This window comes from Protomyctophum bolini (assembly GCF_963924005.1).
Source record: "Protomyctophum bolini genome assembly, chromosome: 4".
NCBI lineage: Eukaryota > Metazoa > Chordata > Actinopteri > Myctophiformes > Myctophidae > Protomyctophum > Protomyctophum bolini.
The window spans coordinates 2,840,004-2,854,367 of NC_137865.1; the positions used below are offsets into that span (position 1 = coordinate 2,840,004).

At 40.8% G+C, this 14,364-nt stretch overlaps 1 protein-coding gene and 2 long non-coding RNA genes across 4 annotated transcripts in view; 1 reads left to right on the forward strand and 2 right to left on the reverse strand.

The window, feature by feature from the left end:
- LOC308314376 overlaps positions 1-14,364 on the reverse strand; it is a 171,890-nt gene that overhangs the window by 147,875 nt on the left and 9,651 nt on the right. The gene's annotated exons all lie outside the window — the stretch shown is intronic.
- On the reverse strand, positions 1,971-10,534 carry LOC308313696 (caprin-2-like). Its single transcript, XM_080760970.1, has 5 exons — positions 10,289-10,534; positions 9,975-10,091; positions 5,933-6,004; positions 4,522-4,650; positions 1,971-2,387 (listed from the first exon to the last, which is right to left on the reverse strand). Exons 1-5 carry the CDS (start codon positions 10,461-10,463, stop codon positions 2,092-2,094), a joined length of 789 nt encoding a protein of 262 aa, XP_080617096.1. The 5' UTR covers positions 10,464-10,534; the 3' UTR covers positions 1,971-2,091.
- On the forward strand, positions 7,409-9,168 carry LOC308313589. Its single transcript, XR_013963900.1, has 3 exons — positions 7,409-7,467; positions 8,061-8,134; positions 8,625-9,168. It is a non-coding gene; the product is annotated as an uncharacterized lncRNA (long non-coding RNA).

Sequence of the window (14,364 nt, forward strand, 5' to 3'; positions counted from 1 at the left end):
AGACTCTGTCCTCCTCAGGAGTACGGGTACCAATGAATCTACCTCTTTCTAAAGCTAATGGTAAGGTCCCAGAATGCAGCTGTGCACAAAAAGATCTCTGACTTTTGGATATACTGTATTTTGTGTAACATAAGGGTCAGGGGCCATAATTATTTTTAATAAGACGATATGTTCTTTGTTTTGGTTTGTATACCATAATTCAACAGCCCAACTCTCCTTAATATACCCAAGGAACATATAGTTCTGTATTTCATGAATATTACAGCATGGTCTATTTAAATAAATAAACGATGAATTATTCTTAAAGAATAAAGACTTTACTTCATTAGCCTAGGGGTAACCATTAGAAATATTACCACTGCGTAAGATTCGCTGCCCGGTGCCTTTAGTGGCTTTTTAAGTTGTTATTGTTCATGGTGTGAATTAGCCACTGTACACACAACATACAATTGACACAAAAGTGCCTCTCAATGTGTCTTTATTGACATCATGAATATGAACATTATATGGAAGCTCTTTAATGGAATGCTATACCAGGACCAGTGGAGGAAAAAGTGCTCACATTTTTACTGGAGTAAAAGGTACGAATTACGTTTACAAGTACAGTACAACTATTAAGGTATACAATTTAGACATTGTACACTAAATAAAAACTATTTTGACTATGATGACTAAAACTATGACCAAATATACCGACAATTCCGTCAACAAATACAAACTATAGACTAAAATGTTAGGGACTATATATGGATAAGTCATTTTACACTTGGTTTGCATGCCGGAAATAGCCGATCTACAAGCTCACAACGCGTCGCAGCGTGACACGTCGTGAGCTTGTAGATCTGCTATTTTCAGCAAGTGTATAAAATCAGTCATTACGACGGCATCATTGCCGGACAAAATACATTTTAGTCGACTAAATCAACTAGATTTAGTCGACTAAAACACTAAGACATTCCTGCCAGGTGACTAAAACTATAAAAATCCAACATTGCTGCCAAAAACAACACTGGATGTAAGCAAGATGTATAAGTGTCATTGCCGCCCCAATGCATTTCCAATGGAAGTCGCATGGTTTGATACAACATTTGGGACTACAAGCTGTTGTGCGGCTTTCGGCTTTGTTTCGACGGCCCCCCCCCCTCCCCCTCATACAACACAAATGTTGTGTCAAACCATGCGACTCCCATTGGAAATGCATTGGGGCAAGATGTATCACACCCTTTGTATATACAACAAGCATACATCAGTCTGTTGCGAAGGCGTGAGTCGGGCCCATCATGTAGACATATACTCTGTTACAAGTTACTGCAAAAGTACTAAGGTATTGTCATGAAAACATACAGTACTTAGAGTAGCCTACTCGATACTCATTATGCAGAAGTGCCGTATCCAGGGAATAATCAGCAGGGGGTCATTCATATTTCCAAGGGGGGGCACTTGATTTTTAAACCTGTAAAACATTAAAAAATAATGGTGGGGTAGGGTTCTGGACTGGGGGGGGGCACCAAGTCTATCTGGGGGGGGGCAGCGCCCCCTAGTGCCCCCCCGTAGAAACGGCGCTGCAGAAGGGACTATTTAACATTTTTCTTTTTGTCAAAAATCTTTCGAAAATATAGCAGATCTTACGACATCACAACACGATGCATTGCAACACATTGTGAGCTTGTAGATCCGATATCTTGTGTGCGTGGCACCCACCACGTCATAGTACATTTATTTTGCAATAGACTTGGTTCTAAAAAGTTCATACGGAATAAAAAAGTTTAGTAAGAAGACCATAATCGGTTAGTTAAAGGGGAATAATATACCACTCATTTTCAACATTTTGTCATTTATGTCATTAACATACCTTAGAGCTGTTGGGTAGACATAATTTAAAAAAAAGTCCCCCCCCCCCCATGTGTTTCCTATAAACTGGACAAAAAAAAAATCATTAACATTGGGAATCACATCTTGATGATGTCATAGTTAAGTAATAGTATACCTAAATTGTACTCGAAAATACAGTACGGTACGGTGAGTATAAATGCACTCGGTGAGTTTCCAGCAGTGTGTGTCTCAGTATAGCCGCTGCATGCGCTAATAGAGCTACATAGCATAGAGCAGGAAACCATTGAACGTGTTGTGATTGGCGTGGCTGTCGTAGAGCCTGTGGCGACTGCCGCTGAAGCCAAACACCCTCATGTCCACCGTGTCGCCCTGCTCCAGCTCCACGATCGCCGCGTTGGAGACGTACTCCAGCTGCACGTGAGTGACGTAGCCGCGGTTGGCGATGAGCTCCCGGTCGTTCTGGTACATGCGGATCAACACGTGCTCCTTCCACCCTTTGTTGGCGGCCGTGAACCTGAAGAAATACGCGCCTCGCACCGGCGCGTGGAAAACACCTATAGACAACACACGTGCATATTACACATAGTTTTAATCCCACGATCGTGCAACCCATTTTTTCACCCGGTTATCTAATGTAATCCTGGGGGCACTATATATACACTTCCTCTGCCAACCTGGGACTGACCTCATGCTTCCTTCTATGCATGAGGAGTCCAAGGTGCTTTTTTTTTTCACCTGACGGGAGAGTTTCCCCCGGCCGGATGTAGTAGCGCGTGGAAGGAACACGTTATTTCCGACCAGTTTCCTTTCCCCTCCATCAGGCGCACCCGGGCTGGCCAGGGGGAGGTATAGTTTATAGAGACCAGGATTACTCCATGTTTTTTGTGAGGGTATACCTACCCCTAGGGGACACGGGGAGAACATGCAAACTCCACACAGAAAGGCCCTTTTGCCAACCCTGCCTCGGGTATGGGCACTGATGACGCGGAGGAGAGAACACGCCTCCAGCGCCCACAGCGTCCCCAGCCGTTATCAAACCCAGGACCTTCTAGGCCAAAAGTCAATCGCTTAAAGGACCACTTCACCACTTTTCAACCTATCTTCATATAATAGGTCCTCACTAATAATCATGAAAGAATGGCGCGACTTTTTTCTACTCGGTCTGTGTCTCATAGGAGGGCTGTGGGCAGTTCAGAAACCGTCTTCCAGTGACATCATCGATGGGGAATCCAAGCTAATAGAAACTGCAGGCTTTCTAGTCCTGAAAAGTTGCAATGCAAAAATGGAAGCCATCGATAATGAAAATCTAAACATTTTTGTAAAAAAAAATCTTGTTTAAAAATAAATCTGCCTAATGATGATGTCACTGGAAGACGGTTTCTAAACTGCCCACAGCCCTCCTATGAGACAGACTGAGTAAGAAATCGTGCCATTTTATCATGATTATTAGTGAGGACATTATGAAGATAGGTTGAAAAGTGGTGAAGTGGTCCTTTAAGCGATTGACTTTTGGCCTAGAAGGTCCTGGGTTTGATAACGGCTGGGGACGCTGTGGGCGCTGGAGGCACACACACACACACACACACACACACACACACACACACACACACACACACACACACACACACACACACACACACTCACTAGTGACACACAATGTCATTTACAGCTAAACATTGCTCTCAAAAATGTTTTTGAAAACATTTGAGCGAGAAATAGACGAAGCAGGACCCCCGAAAATGGATTCCACTTGATCAACTCACTTCCTTGTTTCCCGACAGTGCTGCCTCCAGCCCTGCAGCTGGGCAGACGCAGCCATAGCTCAAACTTATGGAATACTTTTTTTTGTTGTGTTTTGGGTCAATGTATTCATTTATGTTAGGTATAGCCATGTAATAAGAGGGATAATATCTGGCTAGGTGGTCATTGTCCGGATATAATTCACCAGTACCAGTTTACTGTTATGTGGCGTATTTCTACCCTATAATGTTTTCAGATACACATTTTAGCGCGATGATTAAGTTGAAACAGAGTAATACACTGTCTGGATGTTATCTTCAATGGGAATAAAAACTGAGGATTTCTGTAATCAGTAGCAGCTGTGCTGCACGGATGCGCCGATATGGGGAATTAAACGGGTGAGCTTCATTTTTATTGGCTTTTATCAATGTGTATCTCTACACGTCATCACGCAGCACATTTTCGTTTCATAAAAAAATATTTTAAAGGACTTTTGATATGACAACACACAGAAATGAGAATTTGCCAATTTTTTTGGCATCCATTGTTAGGTATATATGCGGCGTATGCCCATATGATGACCACGGATATATGGTCTAAAAGTGTGAAAAACGTATTTTTTATTTCTCTACGCCTTTAAACATCCAATTTGAATTACTTCCTTTGAATGAAAACATGCTGTGTGATAATAGCATAATTAACAGCATAATTATTCCATTCACCCGTTTGATTCCCATCGCTGCACGTTCCTCCAAACGTTCAAATACAAATACACGTCCCATAGCCTGAATGATGCAACGCTCCCATTGGTTCAGAAACACAAACGCTTCCGTTTCGGACTGAAACTTCAAAATAAAATGCCAAGCCATTTCACTAGCCTGCATCTTTAAATCACATAATGTAAATGTTATTGACACAATTCACCACACCCCCGAATCACCACCATACCTGTAGATGTATTGTAGGCGTTGCCGATGTTAGTGTGAACTCTCTTATAAACCAGAGTGGTCAAAGACTCAAATGGTCCAACGAATCCATCATTACTCAACCCAGCAGAGAAGGCCACCTTTGGTTGGTCTGCATGTCAACACAAGAGCAATATCACATCATTTATATTGATATGAAAGCATTTATCATCATACCATTGCATTGATGTCATTATGAAAGCATTTATATTATTCATACAATTATAAAAGCAATATTACACCATTAGATTTATATCATTATGAAAGCATTTATTATACTAGGGCTATTATTAAATATCAATTTATTACAGCTTGTTTTTGTCGTCAGGCAGAAACCTTGCATCTCCATATTTCAAATTTATCGCAAATTAATAGGCCTAATTTACACCGTAAAAACAATTACCATGAAAGGTGAAAAAATTGTGAGAATAGCAGATCTACAAGCTCTTTGTAGATCGGCTATTTTAACTATTTACATTTTTTTAATTCTTATATTATAATTGTCTTATTACAATAATAATAAAATCACACTCTGTGAAGTGAGGGGCGCTCTTATCATCATACATCACATTCTATGCTAAGCCACAATCAAATCACAAAAGTCATTCCGCGGCCAATCACTTTTTCTGCCCTCCACTTTTATCTTCGATATGTATACACTTTGCTCGGCCAATCAAAAAAATGCTATGGGGGTCATCAGCACAATCACAAACCAAGCTTGACATATAGGAGGGGCTAATGCACCCCTCAAAAAAAAGGAATGGATTTGGACATACAAGGTTTCCCGTCTGACAGCAACGATATATAAATGTCCATATGACCATGTACCATGTGTAGCAGTGGTCCATATGACCATGATAGCAGTCGTTCTCAAACTGTCAAGGGCCCCCAAATCGATATGTATTTGAAAAGGCATTGCGTCAGGGACCCCAAAAGTACAATACTATAGGTATAGGCCTATAGAGCTTTTCACCAGAGGAGAAAAACTGAATTTATTTATATTTGATCCAAAATGAGTTTAATAGCACATAGGCTCTTCACATATACATAGCCTACTAGAGAGCATGTCTGAAATAAAATTAATATCAGAGCTGAAATCGACATGTAAATGTGAAATAAATGCTTAAACATGTAAGCTATACGTATATATAGGTGGAATGTTGAGTCCACAGAAGTGAACCTTTCAAGCCTGTGCGTTCTCTACTCGCCGTTATATGCAAGACATTATACTCCATAAGCTATATATACTGTATCTCCAAAACTGTTGACCGGTTGTCCAGAGAGAGAGAGAGAGAGAGAGAGAGAGAGAGAGAGAGAGAGAGAGAGAGAGAGAGAGAGGGGGGACCTCTAGTATTGTACTTTTGCAACTTTTATATTGATAAACGCATACTTACTGGACAGTACCTGCACTTTGTCCTCACTGATGGCCAGCCTCGTTTCTACAGCTGACAGCTGAGCACCATGAGCTGAAATCAATACGACAGGAATATTAAATCAAGACAATATTAAATCACAACACAACATGAATGATAAATATTATAACAGCAATCCGTGTGGCCGTTGCCAACGTGACCACCGACATGCAGGGTGGCTCAATTGAGGGTTATAATTTTTTGTATTGATTTATCAACCTTATCATTGACAACTGATATTGTTTTCACCTGGCATTTACCCTGAGCAGTCATCATATATGACTTTGAAGATGGAGAGAGCCACTATGCATTTCCACACTCGCTCCAGAGGGGGCCACATAATGCATATTTCTCTCCTGGCAAAAAATAGCCGATCTACAAGCTTAAAAACGTCGCAATGCGACACGTTTTGAGCTTGTAGATCGGCAATTATTTTCAGAACCTTTTTTTTTTGTTGCATTTTTTTAATTGGAATCCTAGAAAAGTTGCATTTTTATTTATTTTCAATTGCATCTAGTTCATGTTATGTTATCTTTATGAACTAAATACAAATACATTGGACATAAAATAAAATAAAGACAATAACTTGTTAATACTAGTCATTAAGCTACATAATTAAAGCGGGTCATGTTTGCATGTTTGGAATTGGAACAGCAGATACTATTGATTGGAACAGCTGGAACATCTCCCACCATAATAACAAATTGTAGACCAATCAAAGCAACGGTTTCATGCCAAGTGAAGTACTACTGTGGGGCAAGAATCATGTGCATCCATTGGCTGTTCAACTTCAAAGAGCAAGGAGCTAATTGGCTAAAAAAAAAAAGACAGTGGCCCATCTTAGCTGATCGGAATATGTGACAGCTGATTAAAAAACAAAACTGTAGGCCCAGATAGCAAAAGATGTTAATTCAATGTTGAATTATGGTCAAAATGGTTGATTTTTGGTTAAGGTTGACGATTGATGGTGGATCAACCATCAACCGATCATCCAATTGATGCCAATTAACCAATGTTGAAAAGATGTCATTGAATCAATGTTGTTTTGTGGTCGAATTTTAATGATTGAAATGCCAACATCGAAGCAATGTTGAATCAACGTATGCCGTTTGTCACCCCAAACCCCCCCCTCCGCCCGCCCCCGTCCCCTACTCCCTCTACTCCCCCCACCCCACCAGCGCCCCCCCCCCGCCCAGCCCCACCCCCCCTCTCTAAACTCTGGGTGAGAGCATTTTATCATTGGGCGAGGGGCATCTCACGTTCTGAATTAAGCACCATATGTTGATGACATTTTTCTGTACATTTTCTTACTTGTCTGTAAATCTTCTTACTTGCGGTTTGTACATAATGTGCAGTCACAAAACATCTACAAGTCACTATACAAGGAGTGGAGCGGTCCAAATGTCCCCCCCTACTTAAACGAGCTCTAGTGGTATGTTCCAACCACACTCCGTTTCCGCTCTGGTTACTGGCTGGCTTTCGTCTGTCCCCCGGATTCTACTTTGAGTGCTTTTGCAGTAAGTTTGGCGATATTACTTTTATATTAACTGTGTTTAGTCTTTAGTGACACTGACATAACTGCATTGTTTTGTGCATATGCTGCAGCTTGATAGGTGAATATGTGATGTAACATAACGGCCGGGCCTTGTAGCCGGCCGTAACATTAAGATAAATTAATATCTGTTGGCGTGTCCTTATTAATTTAACTCGGGAGTGTGTACAAGTGGAACCGTACGGTTCCTGTGTCTGTTCTCAGACCTATAACCAGTACATTATTTAATATTTCGATGTGTTTTGAAACTTTTGAAACGTTTTTATCTTATAACCGGCGTTGCGCCAAAACGAACAGACCAATCGCGTGCTTTTGTATTGAATGACGTTGTGTTTTATAGAGAAGTCTCAGTCAGACTGCATTCGTCCTGTTGTTATAGTTAGACGTTTGGTTATGCTGGTATTTTATAATTAACAATACTATTAAATTATAATAATGAACAAGCTTGATGTTGATCCAAATGTACAATTATGCAATGTTTCAGCTTGTTTCACATTGGAATGCAGCACATTAATCAGTTAATCAGGACCCCCCCCCCCTTTTTTCTTCTTCTTCCAGAATCACAACAGTTTCAAGACTAGCAGCATTGAAGAAGACTTTCAAGGACACAACGTTACAAGACTGCATGTTTGGTAAGCTTCCTCCCTGCAAACTACTTCATAGATTATGTTTAGGGAGTGGCATGAAATGAAACACTTGATCTTAAAAAATATATATGTTGGAATGAAGTGATGGTGACAGTGCAAGCTATTAGAAATAAACAAAGGACAATTGGTGAGCTTTAGAGTTGCATGGATACACATTGTATTGCCTAGATGGAGCCAGCTAGGCGTTTGCTCCTCTTTCCAGTTCAGTCTAACTGGATGCTGACTGTAGCTTTTGTTACTGTAGGCCTGCAGAGTATTAAAAAAAAAACACACACACACACACACACGTGAAGTGAGGGGCACTCTTATCATTCCGGCCAACACTCAAATTTGTCCATTCACTGTCGGTGGGAATGCAATGTTTGTGTGGGACAGTTTGTGCACACACCAAAAGCTGGACAGGAGGGTGCAGGATAATAAGAAATTGTATGGGATAGACTCTTATCTTCCTCACTCTTATTTTTGTGTCTTTCAGCTGCTGCTCGGCAGTTTGACTCCAAACTGACCAACCAGGACTACAGTGAAACGGTGAAGAAGTGGCTTCGTTATGCGCCAGACAGGGAGGGAGGCATCCCAAGGAACCCAAGTGACCCAAACCAAGCGACCCAAAGTCACACTTAGGGTACCCCACACACTGTTTCCCATACAGTAGAACCCAGTACAAGTTCATGGACACTGTTCTTCCATGCCAATAGACTGTTGTTTTGTCAGTCAAATATGTTTACAGTTTTGTGTCGCTGTTATATGACAACCAAATGGACAGTTGTTAGCCTGTGGACCCTGATTTGCAAAGTCCTTCATGAGGGAAGATCTTTATGTCCTATATCAACCATGGTTATTATTTATTTTTGTTTAAAAAAAATCTTTGTCAAACATGTCTGTGGAATTTATAACTGTGGTTAAAAAAAAAAAAAAAAACATTTGTCACTATCACCTGCACCTAATTTAGAATGTTTCTCAGGGACACAATTGCTGGCTGTCGATTTTCCTTAATAAAACGTAATTGATTAATATTAATACCATGTTGTCATCTCTAAGTTTGTTTTCACACAAACAACCTACCCATCGTCTGCCAACAATGTTGGTCATATTGTTGTAATGCTATGATGTGTAGACCTATATCAGCAGAAAGTTATTGGTGAAAAACTAACCTTTTCTAATGCGTAGAAAATTTTATTATTTTTAATGTAAAATGTACATGAATCAATATTGATTCCTTCACGTTGATTCAATATAATATCAACCGAAATCTACATGTAGATTATGGTTGAATCAATGTTGATTCCTAACATTGATTCAATATAAAATCAACCCAAATGTGCATGTAGATTACCATTTAGATTATGGTTGAATCAATGTTGATTCCTAACATTGATTCAATATAAAATCAACCCAAATGTGCATGTAGATTACCATTTAGATGATGGTTGAATCAACATTGATATAGTGTCAGTTATGGTTGAAAACCTAATGTTGTTTCAACATGTAACTCTCTTTGCACTTTTTATATAATTTCAACGTCAGGTTTCAATGTGGATTCAATATTTCTGCCTAACCACATTTCAACGTTGATTCACCCATATTTTGCTATCTGGGGGGCCTAAACAATTTTACTTTATTATATAAATCTAACTCAAACGTATTGAACACGGTCCATATGAATCATATAAACCCAATTTTAGCAGTACATTTATAGCAATACATTACACGGTGAAAACAATGAGCAGATCTTTGAGCTCAACTGAAGGAATTATAAGACATTGTCTCGACACCGTCCTTTCACTCACGCATGCATTGACTGAGCATCATTCTCTGGTCCAATTACCTTCACTTTCTGTCTTCAACTTCTGGACGATCTGCAGGACCTGGTCTTCACTGGCACCGAGTCTGGTCTGGAGGAGTTCAACCTGCTTCTGGCTGGCAGTCAATTCGGCAGCCATTTCTAGGAAACATTTCACAGAGAAAGATAAAAAAAAAAAAAAAACACACATTTCAGGCCTATATATATATATATTTCTGTACCTTATTTTACACAATCTTCAAGCTCCATTTTTTTGGCACAACAAACAAGCATGTTGCCTCTTTGACGTTTTCAAAAACACAGCATTGTATTTTCCCTTCCATAATATAGCCATATACCTTCCATCTCATGTTTGGTGGTGGCCGACTCCACCCGAAGATCAGACACCAGGTCTCTCAGTTGCTTCAACTGGTGCCAGACGTCAGAGTCAGACCGTAAGAGGGTGTCCGGTTCCACCATCTCACAGAGACACAGCAGTAGTAGAACACCCAGCAAAGCCCCGGCAGTCTTCATTCTGGACACAGTGTCTATACGTGTGACTGCAAAGACAACCGTAACGGGTCCAGCGCGTCTTTCATATATACTCTCCCTCCCTCATAGACTAGCGAATGGGCACAGGGACGTGCACACATAGATACCACCACCATGAGAACTCCAACACGTGGCCCTAGGATACGAGCTGGCATGGCCTGCAAAGAGAGCTGCGGCTGTGAAGATAGTCAATTTAATCAGCTGCTGTTATTGCAATAAACGGTGTGGACTATACTGTAGCTCGTTTTTTCTTTTCTTTTTTAATGTAATCAGCTGCTGTTATTGCAATAAACGGTGTGGACGAGCTCGTTTTTTGTTTGGTTTTTTTGCAGTCAGAGCATCGAGTTATAAGAGTGTGCACTGACGTGGTCACTTGAAGCAAATGATCACTTTCAAATACATTTATATTCATTCAAATGATGACATCAAAAAAAAGACTGATTTTGTCAATAGACATATAGTCTTAGAAGTATAAATTATTTCGGTTCATGCACATCTTCTCTGTCTGCAGGTGTTTGTGCAGCATTCATTTGCTCTTTTTTTTCTGTGAAAAACTGCAAAGAAACCACACAAACAATATTTCTTTAACACAATTTGAATCATTACCATGAAATATGAATATCCTTGTCAGTCAGTCATGCTGGCTTTTTAAAAGTCCATCGCGAATTGTCCACGTCAAACAAACAAATACACGATAGAATGACAATATAACTTGTACAGACACAAACAAAACAACATGGGAACATACCATTTGCTTTCTTATCTTTTGTGGAGACTTATGAAAAGAGCTCCTCTCTTCTAGCCTGGCTAATAAGCCAGACTAATATCACACAACACTGTCATTAGCCAGGCTACCTCTCTTCACCTCTGCCCTGCATGTTTGTTCTGCCCAAACCCAACAGGTGATTGAAATGAGGTGGTTCGTTAGCCGATTAGTTGAGCCTAATTCAACCTGCCCATTAGTGTAATATCACTATGATAACCCATTTGACTGACCCGAAAAGTATTTGCGTATAGTTACTGCACTTAATTAATTAATTAATTAATTAATTTTATTTCTGTATTGCTTTAACTAATTATACGTGATCAATGAAAACATAGAGTCAATCCTGATCAAAGATTTATTCATACAATCCAAAACAGGAGGAGAGAGGGTTTTATAACCACCCTATAGCTTCACAGGTCTGGAGAGAACATTCTGCAGGAATAGCAGATCTATAAGCTCACAGCGTGTCCCATTACAACGCCATGTGAGCTTGTAGATCTGCTATTTCCGTGCCTCAGAAGTCAAACCATCTGTAGGCCAACGATTGAGTGTGTGTCTGTATGTCTGACTGTCTGTGTGTCTCTGTGTGCGGTGCGTGCATGTGTGTGTGTGTGTGTGTGTGTGTGTGTGTGTGTGTGTGTGTGTGTGTGCGTGCGTGCGTGCGTGCGTGCGTGAGCACTGCAGCAGTGGAAAAGCTGATGTCAGTTTTTAGCTGAACTAGTCTACGTATCAGTGTTTAAATATTGACATTTTGCGCGCGCACACACACACACACACACACACACACACACACACACACACACACACACACACACACACACACACACACAGGTATCATTGAATGATTCTGACCTAAATTGCCCTCCCGCCCACTGACATGGAAACATAGTTTTTTTTTCCAGAAAACTATGAAAGCTTAGAAGGCATTTGTATAGAACCGTCCTCAGGTCCGAATGGGTTAAAGGTGCCGAAAGTGATATTTGATGGTTTAAAAACTATATAAAACATGAAAGCGTCCTGCAACAGGGATCTCCAGTTGCGGGACATCAATTTCTTCCAATCGATGGAGAGAACCCTAATTTACCATTTTAAAACTAATACTGGAACACGTTGTCCCAGTTCTTATTTAGTCCGCCTTCTTTTTATTTTCCCCCTGCAGTTGCGAGGCTGTAACCTGTAATAATGTATGCGTTATCTCTCTCTTGATTGGATGAAATTGATATCCCCTCATATGTTCCGTTCGTTAAAGAGCTTCGAGACAGCTAGATCCACAAGCTCACGTGACATGACGTGGTGAACTGTGTGATAACTTAAAGGGACACTTCACCCTTTTTGCAAAAAAAATATATGTTAATGACGTTTAGAAGCTTTAGAACACTTTCCTGGGGGTATTTATGTGTGCAATATGTGGTTTTAGATATTTTAGATTGTAGCAGTGAGTCCTGATGTCATGGACACTGGTCTCAATACCTTCCTGGACTACAATTCCCATAATTCTTTGGTGCACTGCTCCTCCTTGTGGATAGGGGGGAGAGCTGTCTTACTGAGACAACATGTAGTCCAGGAAGGAAGTGAGCCCCTAGTGTCCATGACATCAGAGACAACAGGCTCACTGCTACAATCTAAAATATCTAAAACCACATATCACACACATAAAGACCCCCATGAAAGTGTTCTAAAGCTTCTGAAAGTCATTAGCATATATCTTTTTGCAAAAAGGGTGAAGTGTCCCTTTAAAATGAATTCCTTTTCAGGCTGAAGAAGAGATGGAAGGACAAGACGGCATGGCATGCTGTTGAGAAGAGATGGTATATGGCCTCCTGCTATTGTATAAGTCCTTTCCTTATATAATAGAGACGGCGCCGGGTTTCTCCTCCCATCCACTTTAGCATTAAGTTGCTCTAAAGCGCATGAGGCGAGGGGCCAGCTATAGGCACTCCAACGTTGAAGCGCTGCAGGGTATTCATGACGAGGAAACCCCCCGTGCAGCTGCGGGCTTCATAACATTGAGCGCTCGGTTGCACTTCCGCATTTGACCTCCACATTTTGGGAGGTCAAATGCGGAAATGCGCCCAAAAAAAGGCGGAAAAAGGCGGAAATAGACGGTCCCTTCCGGCGGCTTCAAAACGCCACTGAGCAACTTCCACTGACAGCGGAATAGCGGAGGGGGTGGCGGAGCTTCGCGCCAGATCAGTCTCTATCCTTTTTAATAGCATATTGTTCGTCTGATATGTGTGTACGTCCGAAGCCTGAGGAGGCTCAAGTCCTTCAATGTGTGAAGCAGGCTTACTATAGTGATGTTTTACCAGTCTGTTGTAGCCAGTGTGCTATTCTATGCACGCGCAACTGCCGTCAGACTCTATAATGCAAACGCATAAGAACTGCCTCCCCAAAGTATGCGTGTGGTCCTGGTCTATAGTGTGTTTATGCCCACTTGTGTTTATTTGCGTTTTACTGTTTTTTTTGTTTTGTCCAGCTTGATTTATGTGTCACTCTATGCTGTTTGTATATAGCGCTTCAATTTCCCTTCAGGGATTAATACAGTATAGGCTATATAGCCTATATCTCTCATCTCATCTCATCTCATCTCTCTCATTTGCACAGTCTGAGATGTAGTGAAGCAAAAATAGTGAAATAGTGAAAATTGGAAATACTCCAGGGAAATGCCTACGAATTGTGCTTGAAGGAGAATTCCATGCTAGAATGCTTTCTTACCTTTCTTTGTAGTTGTTACGTCCCCACCAAAGAGGTCCAGGTGTTTTTTTTGTGCAAAAACTCCTTATTGGCTATTTTCCCTACCATAAGCCCTCAATGAATTGCATTGCATTGAATGGGAATTGAATGGGGCTATGGGGTGTTATGCTAGTTTGCTTATTTCCATCGAAAGAAGTAGTAAAGTGTGCCGCTTGGGATACTATTTACATTATGAAGAGAGGATACAAAGAAATTATCATTTTTAGCGATGGAAATAAGCGAATTAGCACAACACCCCATAGCCCCATTCAATTCCCATTCAATTCAATGCAATTCATTTAGGGCTTATGGTAGGGGAAACAGCCAATAAGGAGCTTTTGCACAAAAAAAACACCTGGACCTCTTTGGTGGGGACGTAACAAC